Source organism: Leuresthes tenuis, unplaced genomic scaffold (assembly GCF_036924035.1).
Source record: "Leuresthes tenuis unplaced genomic scaffold, fLeuTen1.0.hap1 SCAF_6, whole genome shotgun sequence".
Taxonomy (NCBI): domain Eukaryota; kingdom Metazoa; phylum Chordata; class Actinopteri; order Atheriniformes; family Atherinopsidae; genus Leuresthes; species Leuresthes tenuis.
Window position 1 is genome coordinate 18182337 of NW_027325360.1, and position 17420 is coordinate 18199756.

The 17420-nt window shown below is 38.8% G+C and overlaps 1 protein-coding gene across 3 annotated transcripts; it reads left to right on the forward strand.

The window, feature by feature from the left end:
* Positions 1-42: 42 nt before the first annotated feature.
* On the forward strand, positions 43-17384 carry LOC140309927 (apoptosis-inducing factor 3). Of its 3 annotated transcripts, XM_072387997.1 has the most exons (21): positions 43-596; positions 5144-5455; positions 8122-8335; positions 9993-10102; positions 10180-10289; positions 10398-10442; positions 10530-10626; positions 10770-10882; positions 11177-11263; positions 11341-11432; positions 11529-11659; positions 12408-12523; positions 12775-12846; positions 13657-13720; positions 13810-13886; positions 13966-14083; positions 14191-14289; positions 14483-14558; positions 14684-14788; positions 16010-16030; positions 16150-17384. In XM_072387997.1, the coding sequence occupies exons 2-21, from the start codon at positions 5425-5427 to the stop codon at positions 16190-16192; spliced, it is 1821 nt and encodes a 606-aa protein (XP_072244098.1). In that variant the 5' UTR covers positions 43-596; positions 5144-5424; the 3' UTR covers positions 16193-17384. The 3 variants fall into 3 exon arrangements, with proteins under 3 accessions (XP_072244098.1, XP_072244097.1, XP_072244099.1); XM_072387996.1 differs by having other exon boundaries at positions 16010-17384; XM_072387998.1 differs by lacking the exon at positions 16010-16030.
* Positions 17385-17420: the final 36 nt, after the last annotated feature.

Here is a 17420-nt window from a genome sequence, read left to right on the forward strand (position 1 = left end):
CAGTGCAATGAGTGGGCAGTCAGACCAGGCAGTGCAGTGAGGAAGACAGCAAGCCTTTGATCAGGTATAACTGGCAAGTCAGGTCTTTGACATTTGAACGGGGGAAGCTGCAACGGAGAGAAAGAGAATACAGTCTGTGCTGGGGAAAGAGAATTGGAAGGGTGGGAGGAAGAGAGCGGGAAGCCGGTGAGGATTCATGCTGTGTTAGCATCCCCTCAGCAACTCCATCAATACTGCATACAGCTGAGGAACTGGCAAAGGTCCTCCGTGCTGCATTTTCATGCTCGGCCAGAGAAGGAGAACAACTCCCACGACTGGTCGGCTCAGTCTGCTGCTGGAGGGGCTCTCTGCAAGGGGCAGAGCACACACACATACAATTACACACTCTCTAACACCCTCTGGAACCTCTGCTGCAGTGAGAAGCAGAAGAAGAGAGCGGAGGAGGGACATATATCCTGGGAATACACCGACAAAGAGGGCCAATCCCTGAGAGGGACTGTGAGGACACTAGTGGTAATATGCTACCATGCTCCGCAGGGGAAGCTGAGCTCCAGGGAGTTTGACAGGATCTCAGTGCACCTGCTCCATGCACACTGGTAAGCTTATTTATTCCTTTTCACTATCAGGGAAATGCTCAGGTTTGTTACTTTCTATATGATGCATTTGTTTGGTGCTCTGTGTAAAAACAGGCTTACTTCTTCAAGTGCATTTTGCCTGCAGTGCTGAAATGCTGTCACATACAGTACTTGGAAAAAAGTTCTGTTCTGTTTGGGAATCTGCTGCTGCAGTTTATCAAATCAAATCACAATGAAGATATTCTAGCACAATCTAGATGATTTATTAATACCAATAAACCAAATGCTCCACAGCACATCGTAAATTAGTATTTTGCGGGGGTTTTCTGTCTGTGTGTGTCTGTGTTTGCCTGCTGAGAAACTGGCCATTAGCAGAATTGTTACATGGAAGCACAGCTCCCCTGCAGGGGTGTACACCCCTTTCTAAACCTCAATTCTAGTTTTCCATGACATCATGGAGAGGTTATCACTCAAAGCAGCAGCAAAATGATCTGATACAATTCGTTTGTGCCTTTGCACAGCAGCTGTAGTTTCATGGAAAACATACATGTAAAATGCAAAGATTTTGGGTCAACGAGGTGTGTTTAAGATATATTATTCATAAAGTCACTTTTAACTTCCAAGTGAACTCTGTAGTGTAAAAGAGTAAACACTTTGAATGAGATGTTTTTCAGTTCCACGTGGCATCTATAGTGTGCATTATCGCTAACACTTAGTTACTTTTTGAATTCCTTTTGAAGCTTAACTGTGACCTCTGTAATCTGGTGAAAATATGGCCCACATCTCAGGTATTATATTTAGATTTAGTCTATTTTTCTGTTAAACTGAAAAATACTGAACTTACATGTATAGCACAAGGCGATAGTATCCCTGCTGCCATTTAGCTGCAGGTAAACAAGGATTAAACTTTTAACAAACCAGCACAAGAATGATGAACTTACTCAGAATGGATGACTGCACCTTGCACAGTCCTTTAATAGAGATTGTGGTTATTGTAATTGTTATTATGTCAGCAAAAAGTTTGTTTTACTTTTCAAGCTATAATGTTACTCTTGTGTCCTTCTGCTGCTTAAAGTGAGAAATGCCAAAACGATTAAACCTCTCCCAATTTCATGGGCATCTCTTATTCACGGAGCTGACAGTAAACATAGTAATTGATCACTAGCAGCATGGTGAGAGAGGACATTTGCTCAGCAGCTGGTTTGCGCAATCGTAGGACAAGCAGGCTTATCTTGTACTTCACAAACCAGGAGAATGTGCAGACTGAGTGACAGAGGTGTTGTCAAATATTAAGCGTTGCAAGTTCTTGCCCTTTTATCATCTGAGGATCAGAGAGCTCTAGTCATTAACTGCAGGCTAACTAGTCAGACAACTTTATGAACAGATTAGACAACCAAAATTAGCATAGTTAGAGGGGGAATGAGCCAGTTAACAGCAGATTTTCTTTAGGTGATGCTACATCTTCTGGGTTTAGGAAGGGCTGTAAAGTGACATATAGAGTAAATAACATGAAATAGTTAAATGTTTAATTTTGTTACATTTTTAAGTTTCCAGGATCAAAAATAATGGTTGTTTTTTATGCATGTGCTTATATGATGTGTTCATCTGTGTAGCAAAACTATTACTGCTTGCAAAACAACTTTTGTTGAAGATTTAGTTGAGTTTTGAGTGATGGTTGTGACCTTTAAAGGGCAGTGACTTTGGGGCTTTAACAGTCAGTTAGTAGATGGGTGTCCTCTCCTCCAATAAGAAACTGCATTTAGCTAATTCTCCCCTCCAACATTCCAGTAACAGGTATTACATTTGTAGTGAAACTGACAGCTTGTTTGCAGGCAGGATTATTAGCACTGCTTGGGGACAGGCCTAACAGTGAGAAAGCGGGATCTGCGTCATATGTTCGGAGGACCAAATCTGCTTAACCTACTTTAGTTTTTTTCATAAAATATCTTGGGTTTGTTGGAAATCTGGTATGGTGGCTCTCAGTGATCCAATGTGTTGATCGGTGATTTCAATGCTGACAAATTATTAAAGGGGCAATATGTGAGAAACAAATTTTGAATGCAGCTTCTTAGGGATTTAATATCTTGCTTTGTGCTTTTTCTGAGATCCACAACATCAAAGCCTCTGCTGTATTAGCATGGCTGGTAGCTCAATGCAGGACAAAAGTTCTTGTCAGAAGTGCTATATGAATAGTGCAGAAAAACAGACCAAAAAGAGACTTTACACTTTTTGGAGTCAGAATGGAAAATCCTGATGAAATATTAATTAAATTAATTAAAACTAATAAATCATCATAATTTATAGATTTATTGGAGAGAATTTTTTGACAATTGGTCCATGACACTTTAAGCAACGCTAGCTAACAGAGATGAAAGAAGCTGCCCCTTACCTGAAGTCTTTGTAAAGCAGAAACGAATATGCACTTTTTTATATCTCAGAAAAGTTGAAAACACTCCATCAGACATGAATGATAAGAACAAAGTCAAATTCAAAAATTTGTATCATCATCAAATGAGTATTTTCCGCTTTGAGATTCGTGAAGCATGTCAGCAAGGGACACTAATCTACAGATCTCGGACCAGCTCAAATGAACCACACTATCAAGGCAAACAGTTAAGTTTGTTTTAACTAAACCAAACTGCTCTGTTATTAAATATGTTGGTTACATTATAACTGTGGAATAAATTGCAGAATGGGTATGTCCTCCCAACAGTATGGCTGAACTGTCACACTGAGCACACAACCAGCTATGATGAACCGTGTCAGTGGGGCACAAAGTCCAGCTGTCTCCAGTAAAAACATGTAATGCTACCAAGTGAAAATGAGGCAAATGTTGATGATGATCCTCGACTCCAATCCGCTGGCAGTCATTTCAATACACAGCCCAAGTTCTGCAAATTCTGCTATTCAGTAAAGATGCATTTTTGCAATAAACAGTTAGCTGTGTAACTGTCAGAGAAGCAGCTAGTTCAAGGCTAATACATCATAGTAGACCTTTTTACAACATCACAATGTTAGAGTCGGGGTCCGGTGTTGTTCGCTTTAAATAGCCACTCTTTAAATCATCAAGCCCTGATTAAAGATCTACCTTAAACACCTGAACAAAATTAGCTTCTCAGTCGTTTAAAGAAACTGTCTATGACACATAACATGTTTCCATTCAAATGTCTGAATTAGCTTTATTCATATTTTTAGGTTTAAAGTCACTGTCTTTGGAACAAGTCATTTATTTTCATACAATTAAAAGGTGGCTGTCAAATGCCTCCAATCTAAAGAAAAAAGTAATAAGGAACAGACATTAAATTGGTTGGCATTCAACTATTCATAATGATTTCAATTAAAGTGAATTATCAGCAGGTATAACTTTAAAGATTTACTTTTGTAATATGACAAATCTAAGGTGTCACAAGATGATTAATGAGTTAGGAGAAAAGAAAAAAATAATATGCAACAAATAGCTGTTTTCATTTTTTGGTCTTGCCTCATTGTCATCTTTGAGTAATGAGCTGTTAAAAAAAAGATAATAATAAAACCATCTGAAAAGTTAATAGGAGAAATCTCTTTTTAATACCATTATTACACATAATCTAAGACATAGGAAAAAGTCCCCAACTTTTAAATAATTCATCTATTTGTTCCTCTCATTTTAGATAAACTCTTGCAAAGCCATTCTTAAAAATAAGAATAGCTTTTAGATTAATGTTCAAGCGTATAGTCAAGTTTATTTAAGTTTAGTCAAGTAGAAAACAAACCTAAAATCTTACTAGAATACTTGAGTTAAAACAAATGAGAAGTTTAGATAAAACAACTCAGTTTTAATTGCAGAGTTTGGGCCTTTTAGAGGAGATCTTTCCATTTCTTGTTTGTCCTCAGGAACTTTTTCTAAGCAGTACTCTACTCAACACTGCACACTTTTTTTTTTTTCTGAAGTTCAAGGACATTAAGTTGTGCTCAGAATATCAAGCAGTCTGTCTGGTTGAACCTCAAATGGATAATTTGCTGATGGATTACACCACACTGAGTGATACACCTGCTATTGTGTGTGTTCAGATTCATAGCTGCCAGATCTGTGTGTGTAACCAACTACAGCATGTATGTGTGGAATACCAGAGCTGGGAGAAATGTGAGGGCAATGTTGCAACAACACAAGGGGGGGGTTTGAAACTCAAGGGGCCCTACTCCCCTTTTAAAACACGGTGTGATGAGAAAGTTAATGGGTGTTGGAGTGCTGTTACTGTTTAACAGTTTCCCATGCAATATGCATGAACAAAGGTGACAATGAATGTGGAAATGTTCCCAATTAACAAAATTGTTTCCTTTTTACAAGCACTAACATGTCAGATAGACATACATACAAATAGTGGTTTGGTTTGCTCTCCTCAGCCTGTGAGTCTGCAACTATGAGCTGAGATGTCTGTGAAATGGAGAATGACAAAAACACGACGACAAATAAGCAGGAAGAAACATAAAGATATGTGGATGTTAAAACTGCCAACGAATAGCAATTTTTTTTTTCTTAACTGGATGCAGTTTTTATTTTCTGAATTGTCATTTTTTTTTATCGACAGCACTATTCATCATCCTAATCAACGTCACACTTGGGCACGCCAGTGGGCTACATCATTGTGCTGCGTGTGTGTCTGACGATGTCGCTCCCTCTGTCCACGCTGACCATATGGAAGAGCTGACGTGTGCGATGGCCATCTTGGACCTGCAGGTTCTCATACTGCCAGTTCTGTGTTACTGTTCCCTCCCAACCAGGCGGCCCAGCCCAAAGATCTGACCATACCTCCCCTCCCTCTCCCCCCTCCCTCCCTCTCCCTTGGCGTCCCTCTTTCCTGGGCCCACCATGGGAGGATGCTTCTCCAAACCCAAACCAGGTGAGCAACATGCTTCGTCAGTTCAAGAAGTGGTGGACTGGTTTAGTTTGAACTAATCTACAAACCCAGCTTGTGTGTGTGAGATAAAAACACTTATTGTTGTACTTTCACCAACCAGAGGAGGATATGATGGGAACATCTTACAGCGTGATGCACTGCAGAACAACAAATTATGATATGAAACAACTGTTCAAATAAAAAATATATTGGGACCCATCTGTAGGAGCTTGTGCTGTTGTTCAACTGGACTGTTGGACATTGTACTGTTTTATTCACCACTATACATGTTGTCCTGCAAGTTTCTTCAGCTGGACCAGGTTATGTAGTTGAAATGGTTCTCTCAATACTGAGATAAAAATAAAATAGATTAGTCTCCACCTTTGCTTTGTGGGACTACTGTATCTATTATGTAATAAAATCATAACATCACGTTGTTACTCTTCTGGATTTATGCTTGTAATTTAAGTTGATCTTTATTTGATACAAAATATGAACAATGCTGACTATTTGGTGTGGTTTGAAAATATTGTTTCATGTAAAACATGTGAGTATGTTTTAAAGAAATGTTGCAGTCAGAGTCGTAGTTCCAAGGTTGATTTCCAAAAGAAAATGTTATCTTAGCTGCTGCTTTTCACATCCTCTCAGCCTCCTCTGTTTGCAGTACAGTGTTTTTTGTGTGGGAGGAATTGAAATGCTCTATGTTCCATCTTCAGGCAAGAGGATTACATATTGAGACAGAAATGTATATTGAAACAGTATGTGTGTCGATTTCAGTGTTAGACAGATGTGGCCCATTGCAGCCCCAGTGAAACATCAATCATCAGTGCGCCACCTGAAGCAGTGAAAAATATATATGATGGAGAGCAGGACTCAGAATCATCATTAACAAGAATGAATTAACAGGAACATCTACTGAAATAGTCTCACACAGCGGGAAAGGTTTAAACATTTTTACACAATGGCTTTGTGACTTATAGGTTTACATAATGACTCTGCTGATAAGCATGAACATCGACTGAAAGTTCAATTTCTCTGTCATGCTCCATTGTGATGGTAAGAGCTTGTTTAATCTGAAATCAACAGATTTTACGCCTTCTTTCAAACCACATTATGTATGTTCATACCAATTCCATAATTCCATGTCATTGATATTATCACTGAAATCATTCAGAAAGTCAGTTTGACTCGTACAGACTGTTGAGAGAGCGCTACAGAAGCTCAAAATGGAGCACGACATGTCAAAGTATCTTTGTGCTTGCCTTCCTTCCTGCACTCCAGCATTACTTAGATAAGAAAAGAAAATGTTTAGCTGTCCATCAAAATATGACAGTATCCTTTTTTAGGTCTTAAACTGATGTGTCGATGATGAAAGCTTCCAGTTTAGATTTACATTACGTACTGTATGAGTCTCTTCATTGGAGCATGAGTAGGAGAAAACTGGCATGAATACAAGATCTTTGAGGGAGGAAAGGCTTTAAGACATGGCACACTGCATACTTCATTTGTATGAAAATGTGCAGAAATACAGAATGCTTACTGGTACAGTGAAGTAATTTATGGTATGAGCAGCTAAAATCTCTGTGTTCTCTATGGAGAAAATGCGGCGTCAATGCTCCTAACACTGTGGATCAAATTGAAAGCACGACTGAAAATATTTTGACACGCGTTCTGAACTGATGATGCCTTAGTTTTGTTCAAAGGAACCATCAATGTGGTGATTAAGACGCTGGTATTAAAGCAGCATCTGGAGATTCTCTTCAGCCATGGAAAGCTTTCTCTTTCCTTTCTCCTGCGATTGCACTCTCTATTATGATTTTCCATTGATTTTAATTAAGACTTGCTCAGCAGGAGAAAATTCCAGCCAGATTACTGTGTAAGAACCGGATGATCAGCACATTTTTCCAGCCGAACAGATAAGGCCCGCTGCAGTGAAAAGGGAGTTACACAACCTTTTCTTAATGTTCATTAATGCAGAGCCAACAGCAGCACATCACCACCAAAGGTAACTGTATGTGTCCAAAAACTGAGATTATTCAGCTTCACTCTTTTACACTCAGATTTCTCTGATCACTCTTTAGGAAAACAGCAGAACCGGAACAGTGTTTTAAGCTGTACTGACGTCAGTGTTAAAAGCATAATTTTTCCTGTCAAAGTTATTTTAGTAGGAATATATACACAGTCATTTAATTTTTCAACAAAACGAAGGAGAAAGTTAAAAAGGGAAGTTGAAAAAAAGGAATAAGAAGATGTTTGCCTTCCAAATTGTTTCAGTTGGGAAGATGTTTGACTCCATTTGACACAAACATTTCTCCTAGTTTAAGGGAATATTGAATTTACAGTATTTTCGATCTGTCAAAATAATTCCAGTATATTTCTTAATAATTTTGCATCCTTTTCCAGTGATCATACTTCACATTATTGAAAATGTGTAGAACTATACTTACCTAAACCATCTCTTCCAAAAAAAACCCTACTGGAAACAAAAAGATGCAAAGAAACATCTTTCCTTTACTTTTTCCTCATTGTGGACATTAAAGGGTGACACAGATTAAAGTCTCTTCTTTTTAAAAGCTTTAGAACATCATGTCTAAGTGATTGAACTATAGGTGTTTGGTCAGATGCTGTCAAACAATCTAATCTAACAAGGATGTGTCTGTGTTGTGCAGTTGAAGTTAAAGTGGAGCTCTCTCTCCTGGACAAAGAAAAAGAGGTGGACGGTCTGTCGCCTAATGGAAAAGCGAGTCCCTTTGCCGACTGTAGACCTAATGGGGCCCTGGGACATGGCTCTGATGAGGACTCCACCCTGCTCCCGCTCAACCACAAACCGCGGGACTATGTGGAGGCCTCTGTGTGTCATGTCAAGGACCTGGAAAACGGACAGTAAGAAAATGGGAAAATCCAACAATTCTCTATATGCCACTTATGGAATGATGCTAAAAACCAAAACACACAGTAACAAATAGAAATGAGTTATTGAGTATTAAACTGATCAGGGATCTATTTAGTTGCTCACTTTAATTGTCTGGCAACCTTTCATGAAACTGTGTTGAGAAGTTTGGGGGTGATCCTATTTCATTTTAATATAAATCAAGCTCACTTTCTTGCAACTGCAGAATATTTGTCTCTCATGTTAGAAGCGATTGCGTTCTCTGAGAACTTGTGTAGTTGCCATATTAGAGAGAAAAATGTTGCCTTCCTTCCAACATTACACTAAGATAAACTTTCCAACTTTTAAAGTTGGCCATTTCTTGATAACCAAACTAACCATATTTTGCATTTGTTCAGAACATAGTAAGAGTGCAAAGGTATTCAAATAATTCAAATCAAAATTTTTAAACTGAGAAAGATCTAATTGTATTGATTTTTTTCCGATTCTAATTCATTTTATTGATTTATTGTCTTCTTTTAAAAAGTATACTCTCACATTAAATTTACTATTAGAAGTAGACTGGGAAGAGGTCACTATCTTTAAACACGACATGAGGAGATAGCTGAGCATGGAATTCCACAGACAAACATTTTCATCCTCATCTGCGATTTAATACAATGACAAGCTTTTAAGAATCTGGAGAAATCTCTGAACATTTGGGAAAATTCTTTGTACCATTACCAAATTGCCATGGTCCTCGTGCAGCAGTGCATTAAAAACACTCAGGATTCTTTTGTAGAAATCACAACATGGGCTCAGGAAAGCACTGTTACTGATCACAGTTTGTTGCTACATCCACAAATGCAAATAAAAAATACTATGCAAAGAACAAATCCCTTTAAACACTGCATTTTGGATGCAGAGAGAACTCTCCTGTGGTTTGATTAATCAAATGTTGAAATACTTTTGTTTAAATCGTGAAAGCTGGGCCATCTGAGCTAAAGAAATCAGTGTAAGTGCATACTTAATTACACGATTAATGCTGACTGACAGGAGTTTTAGAGGAGCGACACATGCTGCTGGACAACATCTTTTTCTGAGAAAGCCTTGCATATTTCAGCAAAACAATGCGACTCACATTCTGTACTGCATGGCTCTGTGGTAAAAGAGTGTGACTGCTAAACTGACCTGCTGGTAGTCCAGACCTGCCACCCACTGAAAATATTTAGTGCTTTAATAGATTAGAATTTTCAAGGCTCCTAACTGTTGGGCGGCTGACATTTTATCAAGCATGTATTAGAAAACATTTTACTTTCAAGAAACAGCAGCTGGCCTCCTCACTGCCTTGATGCCTACAGCATAGCGTTAAAAGAAGATTTTATGCAACAAAATGGTTAACATACCTCTGGCTCAACTTCTAGGAAATAAGTTGATGTCAGTAGACTCACAAAAAGCAAGTTTCTTTGTTTTTATACATTTTCCATGTGTGATATTTAATGAAATATCGTATTTACAAACTAATACAAGTATGCCCTGTTTCCACGAACAGAGCATATTTGTCCCTATAATTTAGCTGTGGTTTAGGTAAATTGCCTCCCCAGAAGAACAACAGAAATTGCTTTTGTTCATGCATAAATATACACCTTGTTGATTTCCTGTCTTTGACAGAATGCGAGAAGTCGACTTAGGAAGCGGCAGAGCTTTGTTGATCAAAGAACACGGGGAGTTCTCCGCCATGGGCCACAAGTGTCCCCACTACGGTGCGCCCTTGGTCAAAGGTAAATCATATATTTTAGGTTGTGATTCACTTAGTCTATACTAAAGAATACATATGACTTATATGATGATATTCCAGGTGTGCTATCAAAAGGACATGTGCGCTGTCCCTGGCATGGTGCCTGTTTCAACATTGCAACTGGAGACATCGAGGACTTCCCTGGTCTGGACAGTCTGCCTACCTTCCAGGTCACCTTCCATACCATACCAGTGCTGTCTCGTAGCACATACCCTGCCTTATCATGTCTTTAAACAGTGTCAAGAAATTTACACATCGCTCATATCTGTTTGCTTCAGGTCAGAGTTGAAAAGGACAAGGTGATCATTCGTGCAAACAAGCAGGTAATGAGAAAAAGAAGGCTTGGAATTTATACAAGGAAGTAAACGGGCCTCCTGATGGACCCATGATCTTTCTTTAAACATTTCCAGGCTCTTCAGTCACAGAAAAGATCAAAGCCCATGGCTCGATGTTCAGCCGTCATTAACTCCAGCTCCGGTTTCAGCCACGTTCTCATCATTGGCTCAGGTGGGTGGGTGCTTATTCATCACTACAGGGATGCAGGCCTGTTTGTTTCATATCTCACAGCTGACCCTTAATTCCATCATCTTCCTTTGAGTTTCTCATTTTCAAAGACATCTCTTTAGGTAAAGTAGTGAATTTGTCGGCAGGTCCAGCAGGTCTGGTGTGTGCAGAGACGCTGAGGCAAGAGGGCTTCACAGACCGCATCGTCATGTGCACCATGGACAGGCATCCTCCATATGACAGGCCTAAACTGAGTAAGGTTTGTACACAGACCTGACCACATATGCTGAGACAGAACACAGTTTGCCAGTAAACGAACTAAAGGGGCGCTCCTTCATTCAGCGATACAAAAAGAAGAGCCAAACTGAATAAAATGGAGACACGAACAGATATAACCGAAAATGTGTCTGACAATACTTTTTGTTGAGATGTTCAGACTATTATCTGAAAATAGCATTTCGAGTCTATGTCAAGAAAGAGTGGGAAGGATTGCATTTGGACTGAAGGATTCTTTTTTTTGCTTGTCACAAAGCACTAACTTGCTTACCCTTAGTCCTTAGACAGCACAGCAGAGCAGCTGAGATTGCGCTCCATGGACTTCCTGCAAGACCATGACATTGAACTGCTCACAGAGAAAGAGGTGAGACATAGTGAGCTCTGAGAAAAGTTTCACAAAATCCAACTTTTATGACTGCAAGTCTACAATATTTGTTTTAGGTTGCAGCAATAGATGTGAAGACTCGATCCGTGACCTTTGAAGATGGCTTGAGGATGGAGTACAGGAAACTCTTTATTGCTACAGGAAGCAAGTAAGAGAAGCTTCTTTATTCTGCATCATAATCGAGCAACCGATACTGCAAATGCTTTTCATGATGACTGACTGCTTCTATGTCACTGCTTTAAAGACCAAAGCTGATGAACTACAAGGGTAAAGAGGTTGGGAATGTGTTCCACCTCCGGACACCTGAAGATGCAAACAGCATAGCAAGGCTAGCCAACAACAAGAACGCTGTGATTGTGGGAACATCATTTATTGGTGAGACAAAGGCACATTTCTGAACAAAATCCTTTGATTTGTGCTGTTTAGGACAGGTGTCCAGCTTTGAACAGTTTTAACAGAAATCACAAAAACTCCTCTTGAGGATTTTCACTGAAGAATGGTTTAGGAAACCTATTTAGTAAAGACATTATTTGGTCAGCATAAAGACTTAAAAAAAACATTTTTTGTGAGTTATTTATAATCCTGTCACTGAAAGAGTTAGGATATCATGCTAGACTTAACAGACAATAGAATGTAAACATTTGAAAATTATTTTAACGCTTTGTATACTTGAAATAATACAAAGACAATACATCAAATGTTGAGACTGAGAAATTCTATTAGACTATTTCTCAATCTATTAGATTAACAGGCAACAAATGAGTACCATGCACTGCATAAAAGAAGATCATACAAAGGGAAACTTGCACATCTATGAAGGCACTTCTAATATTTGACAACATTCTAACATTCAGATTATCTTGTCTTTTTCCAGAAAGGCCTTACTTATTTTGGCAAGACAAACCGTGTTCTATAAGTATTACAACAGTATGGCCTCAATGTGAAGGAGTCTAGTTTCTAAACTTTCTGCCTCCACACAACTCTAAAACTAAGAAATTCTCTTAGCCGTGTTTCTTAAGTTTTTCTCCACTTGTTTACCCCGAGGTTTCCTCTAATTTGTCACATCTCTGCATCTATTGTTATTTACTGTAAATACTGTGTTTTCTTTTGTTTATGTTGAAAGGTATGGAGGTGGCTGCGGCTCTGACTGATAAGGCCCACTCAATTTCTATCATCGGGATTGAAACAGTTCCCTTTAAAAAAGCTCTCGGGGAGAAAGTAGGGAAAGCCATAATGAAGGTAAAGACACACTCCTGGGCAATATGCCCTTTTTTGAAGAAGTACTATCATCAGCATTCTCCCTCAGGGGACGCTATTAGTTCAAATTCAAATCACACTTTATTCCAGGTTAATACGACAGCACAGAGGGGGAGTGTAAATCATCTCATTAGCAGCAACTGATCATGAAGGAAGAAGGAAATTCAGCCATGAACTCCGCTTCTTGTGGGTTTCATGTGCTTTCTGTAACTGCGGTATGTTTGTCTTTGCAGCTGTTTGAGGCGAACAGGGTGAAGTTCTACATGCTGAACGAGGTGTCAGAGATGATTGGCCATCATGGACAGGTATTCAGAAAGTGAGAGAAACAGCATGACATTATGCGTGGATGCACTGTTCTCTCCTCCTCAATATATGGTGAAAATCAGATGAAAAAAAAATAACACGATCATTGACCAAAATCAAAGCAAAGGAGTAAGTTGAAGCCAAACTGACGTACACAACATGAAATTAACTGAGCAACTCAGACTCAAACTTTTAGGAATAAAAGAATAAAAAAAAAACTTCTTGCAACAATTTTTCATACTGTGTTTACTCGTTAAAACATTTGCTTTATCTAGTGTGTTTTTGACTGACAGCAGATATTGACTCAAGTGCAAAAACTTACACGACATACAGTAGTTTACAGTGAGCAGCATTATTATTTTTTAATAAATAAATGCCTACATTTATTGACAAGAACAACAAAAAAGCTTTTATGTTGTGACATTAAAAGTACGTGCAGGACAGGATTGCTTGTAGCATTTGATGAATTCCTCAAAAACAAATAATAAGTCACATGGACAAATGTTTCACTGTTTCAGTGACTTGGAACATTTTTACTGAATATTCTGATAACAGAAAATTGGCTCACTTGAGCTCATTTTAGAAGACATTTGATGACGAACTTGAAATTCAGAGGTGACGAAAATATCCAAGACCTCATACAATGTGGTTAAACTTTGACTTAAAACTGTGTTTGCTTTGTATGGGGTCAACTTCTGATAGCATTCAAATAAATTTGTATATACAACATATAATTTCCATTTAGTGTGAAATGTGTTCATGTACTTCTTTGCACACTAGGATAGGAACATTTTGTTTTTCCTGTTATGCAGCTGAAAGAGGTTGTACTGAAGAGCGGGAAAGTCCTGCGGGCGGACGTGTGTGTCATCGGAGCAGGTGATGTCACGCAGAGGGCAAAACATACCTTCTGTCAAATCTCCATGAAAGCTCCATATTTAACTCCTTTAATGTGTCTCCTTCTGCAGGTAGCATTCCCGCAACAGGTTTTTTGAAACAGAGCGGCATCCACTTGGACTCCAAGGGCTTCATCACTGTGAACAAGGTACTTTACCACTCCAGAGGCCTGCTTGAAAGTGCTTTTGTTCCATTTGGTGATTTTGTGGTTCATCCCTCCACCGTAGATGATGCAGACAAACGTGGACGGGGTCTTTGCTGGAGGAGATGTGGTGATGTTTCCTTTCCCACCTCGCAACAACAAGAAGGTGAACATCCCTCACTGGCAGATGGCTCACGTACATGGTGAGTGTGTGACAGCTTGATCCGGACTGAAGGTGAAAAGCTGTTAATACTTATTGTGATGTGAGGACAAACACATGAATGCTTTTTGTTTTCATCCGTGCTGACAGGCAGGGTGGCAGCTCTCAGCATGATGGGTAGAGCCACTGAAATCAAAACTGTGCCTTACTTCTGGTCAGCCATGTTTGGGAAGACCATTCGCTATGCAGGTAGGAAGGCCTGTGCTTGCTGTAGCCTTAAATCAGACCAATGAGGCAGATATGCAGTAAGAGAAGGACCAGAGGTTGAAAGAGATCATCTGAGCTGTGAAGTGTTGTTACTGCCATCTAGCTGTTAAAACTAAGAAGAAAAACCCAAGTCTGAAAATAAAAACCTCATATGTTGTTCTTTCTGTTTGTGGAGGTTATGGTGATGGATTTGATGATGTCATTATACAAGGAGATCTGGATGAACTGCGATTTGTAGCGTTTTATACCAGGTAACATTTTCTTTAGATGATTATTCTCAGTTATTTTTTTAGTGTGACACTCTTTCATTGTAAGTGGCCAACTTATTCTTATGGTGGGGTCCTTCTTCTTGTTCCCTCCTCTTGTTCATCTATAGGAGTGAGGAGGTGGTTGCTGTCGCCAGCATGAATTATGACCCCATTGTATCCCGAGTGGCGGAGGTCTTAGGATCTGGAAAGACGATTAAGAAACGAGATGTGGAGTAAGTCTCCTTTTGAGATTTAAATCTGGTCACGGTTACAATAGCTGTTATATGAGAACAGAAAAAAAAAAGACAAATGTCATCACTCAGACAGAAAATACAGTGAGTGGCGGAGCTTAGGACTTTACTCACATGAAACGTGTTACATGAGCCAAAGACCATGAAACACTGTAAGGCAACACCAGCTATTGTTTTACCTGGTTGATCAAAATGCATTTCAAAGGTTACATTTACAAATCAATATTTTCTTCAAAGTATCCTGAAAAAAATGGACTTTGTCAAAATTAAGGAGAGACATATTCTGGAACAGCAAATTGAATATGACTTCCTTTGTATTTTTAACATTTACTGCCAGTAAATGTTATCTAAAAAGTTTACATAGTTAAAATTTCCACTATACCTTTACCCTCTACTCGAGCAAGAATAAAGATTATATTGCAAAAAAATATGATGATATAAATTGATAACTTAGGAAATAACATTTAAATAATTGTATTGTCGTAATTAGGTATCAATGTTGTTAGGTATCAAACAGTGAAACAAAGTTATTTTCACATATAATACCTATATGTAACAGCTCTCTGAAGTGTGTAGTAAAACATGACGTCTACAAATCATTTACTGGTAGGATTAAACATGTTCATAAACACGCTAAAACTCATTGGGAAATGCTGAATTTAACTGTTTTCTTCTCCAAAAACCAGTTTGACGAAAAAACTATTCTCTTAAGGCCCACTTACTAAATCTCTTCCCAAGCTTTCAGCTGCAGAACTTCAATAACTAAAAAATATATGTATATTGTACAACGTTTTAAAGTTAATTACATTCATGAATTTTGTACAGTGCTTAACTTGTTTCGATTTCACATTCATACAAAATGCAAAAGCATATAGTGTCACACAGTGGTACTCAAACTGTTTATAACAGGCGCTCTAAAAGATCTATAGTTGTCGACCTATATATTCATATCCACTGTAATTACAGCTAGTTGACGCAACTCTTTTATCGTTTCCACAGCAGTTTCTCAACTGTCTTCGTGTCTTGGCAGGGAGCCTTGTCATAATGCCATTACACTGTAATGTCGCTGTATTAGTGATGGATAAAGGTTGTTGAACATTTCTTGTTCCATTTTGTCTCTGTGGTTTTGTTCCAAAGAGAATGCAGTGTCCCTCATTTTCCATGTTGTTTTTCGTCTCCTATAACGCACACACAAAACTGAAGGATGTTAGCACGACTTGGCAAGTATGGAAAAATACAACCTTTTTCTATTTTAAAGAACCACTTATAGGGAGCGGCAACTTATCAACTGACTCTCGACGTGATAAACCTGTAATTCTCCGATTATTGGATTTGTTTTACAGGACTGGAGACATTTCTTGGCTGATTGACAAAGGCTCTCATTGACTGAACAGCTGAAGATCCTAAAGGGCAGACTCAAAGTCCACTGGACACCTCAATACGGACACTTATGGTGCTGAGACACTGAGCAGCTATTCCAATCTATCCACACGCAGACAGTGACTGTGTCTGTTTGAGACCCAATTTTCTGAGGACAACACAACTTGTCTTGTTGCTCAGAGACACATTAAGGTGACAAATGGAGCCATACACAGTCTGAGCTCACTGTCTTGGCAAGTATTTTATTGACAATGTTCTGCAACAAAGCAATATTGGATTCAGCTGCCGAGCTGCTGCAAGATGTATCTACCTGTACACTTTTGTTTATAAGAAGCCAGGGATGGGCATTGACATTGTTTTGTACAAATAACATTGTATATAGTTATATGAATGCACTGTAACAAAATAAGAGCAGAGAGTTTTAAGCTGAATAACAGACTTGGCTGTGCGCGTGCGTGCATGCAGACCTTAGATCTGCATGGCAAAGCAGTTCAAATGAAACCCCAAACCAGAGAAATACCCACAGAGATGCATAAAAAAAAAATAACGCTTAAATCTGCAACTTCCTGCAGAACCCTGAATGCAACTGTGACTCTCTCTCTCTCTCTCTCTCACACACACACACACACAGCTTTAATTCAAGACCAATTGTTAGAACGACAACGTACCTCTTTGAATCGGTTGCCTTGCTTGTAGAGTGCAAAATGACATTTTAATCAAACTTCTAATTCTACTAACAATACGCTAGTGCTTGCACAATAGATAGTTGTATTTTCTAACAAAGAGATTAAACTCATCTAGATCAATGCAAAAGTAGCTTAAGGTTGTAGTTTGTTTTTATATAGCTGCCACCTCCATAGGGGCATTGTTTGTTACTAACTCAGGGAACTGAGGTTTGTGTCGAGGGCTCACTGGTCCTTTCATGCGCAGAAATTATTGCTTCAGTATTTTGCCCCTACAGTTATTGTAAGCTCACTGCTTTTTTCCTTGTTTTCATTAAAAATGCTGTAAATCCCTAAGATAAAAAAAAAAAGCAGATGTTTGATCACATCCTGATGTTCTGAGGACCCACGCGTATTTTCATCCCTAACAGAGGACTCACTGCAGCGATTTAGAAAGCATTGTTCATCCTACAGAGAAGCCTGGAATGGTGTTTTTATAATTAAAACTTTGAAATAAAAGTATTCCAACAATAACTACTCACCGCTCCCACATTCTGTCGTTCATACACATT

Excerpts from the sequence above, each read along its gene's own strand:
- LOC140309927 (XM_072387996.1), top strand. The coding sequence starts at position 5,425 with ATGGGAGGATGCTTCTCCAAACCCAAACCAG. Across the intron at positions 10,290-10,397 it reads ACAGTCTGCCTACCTTCCAG|GTCAGAGTTGAAAAGGACAA; the intron begins GTCACCTTCCAT and ends TGTTTGCTTCAG. Across the intron at positions 12,847-13,656 it reads TGATTGGCCATCATGGACAG|CTGAAAGAGGTTGTACTGAA; the intron begins GTATTCAGAAAG and ends CCTGTTATGCAG.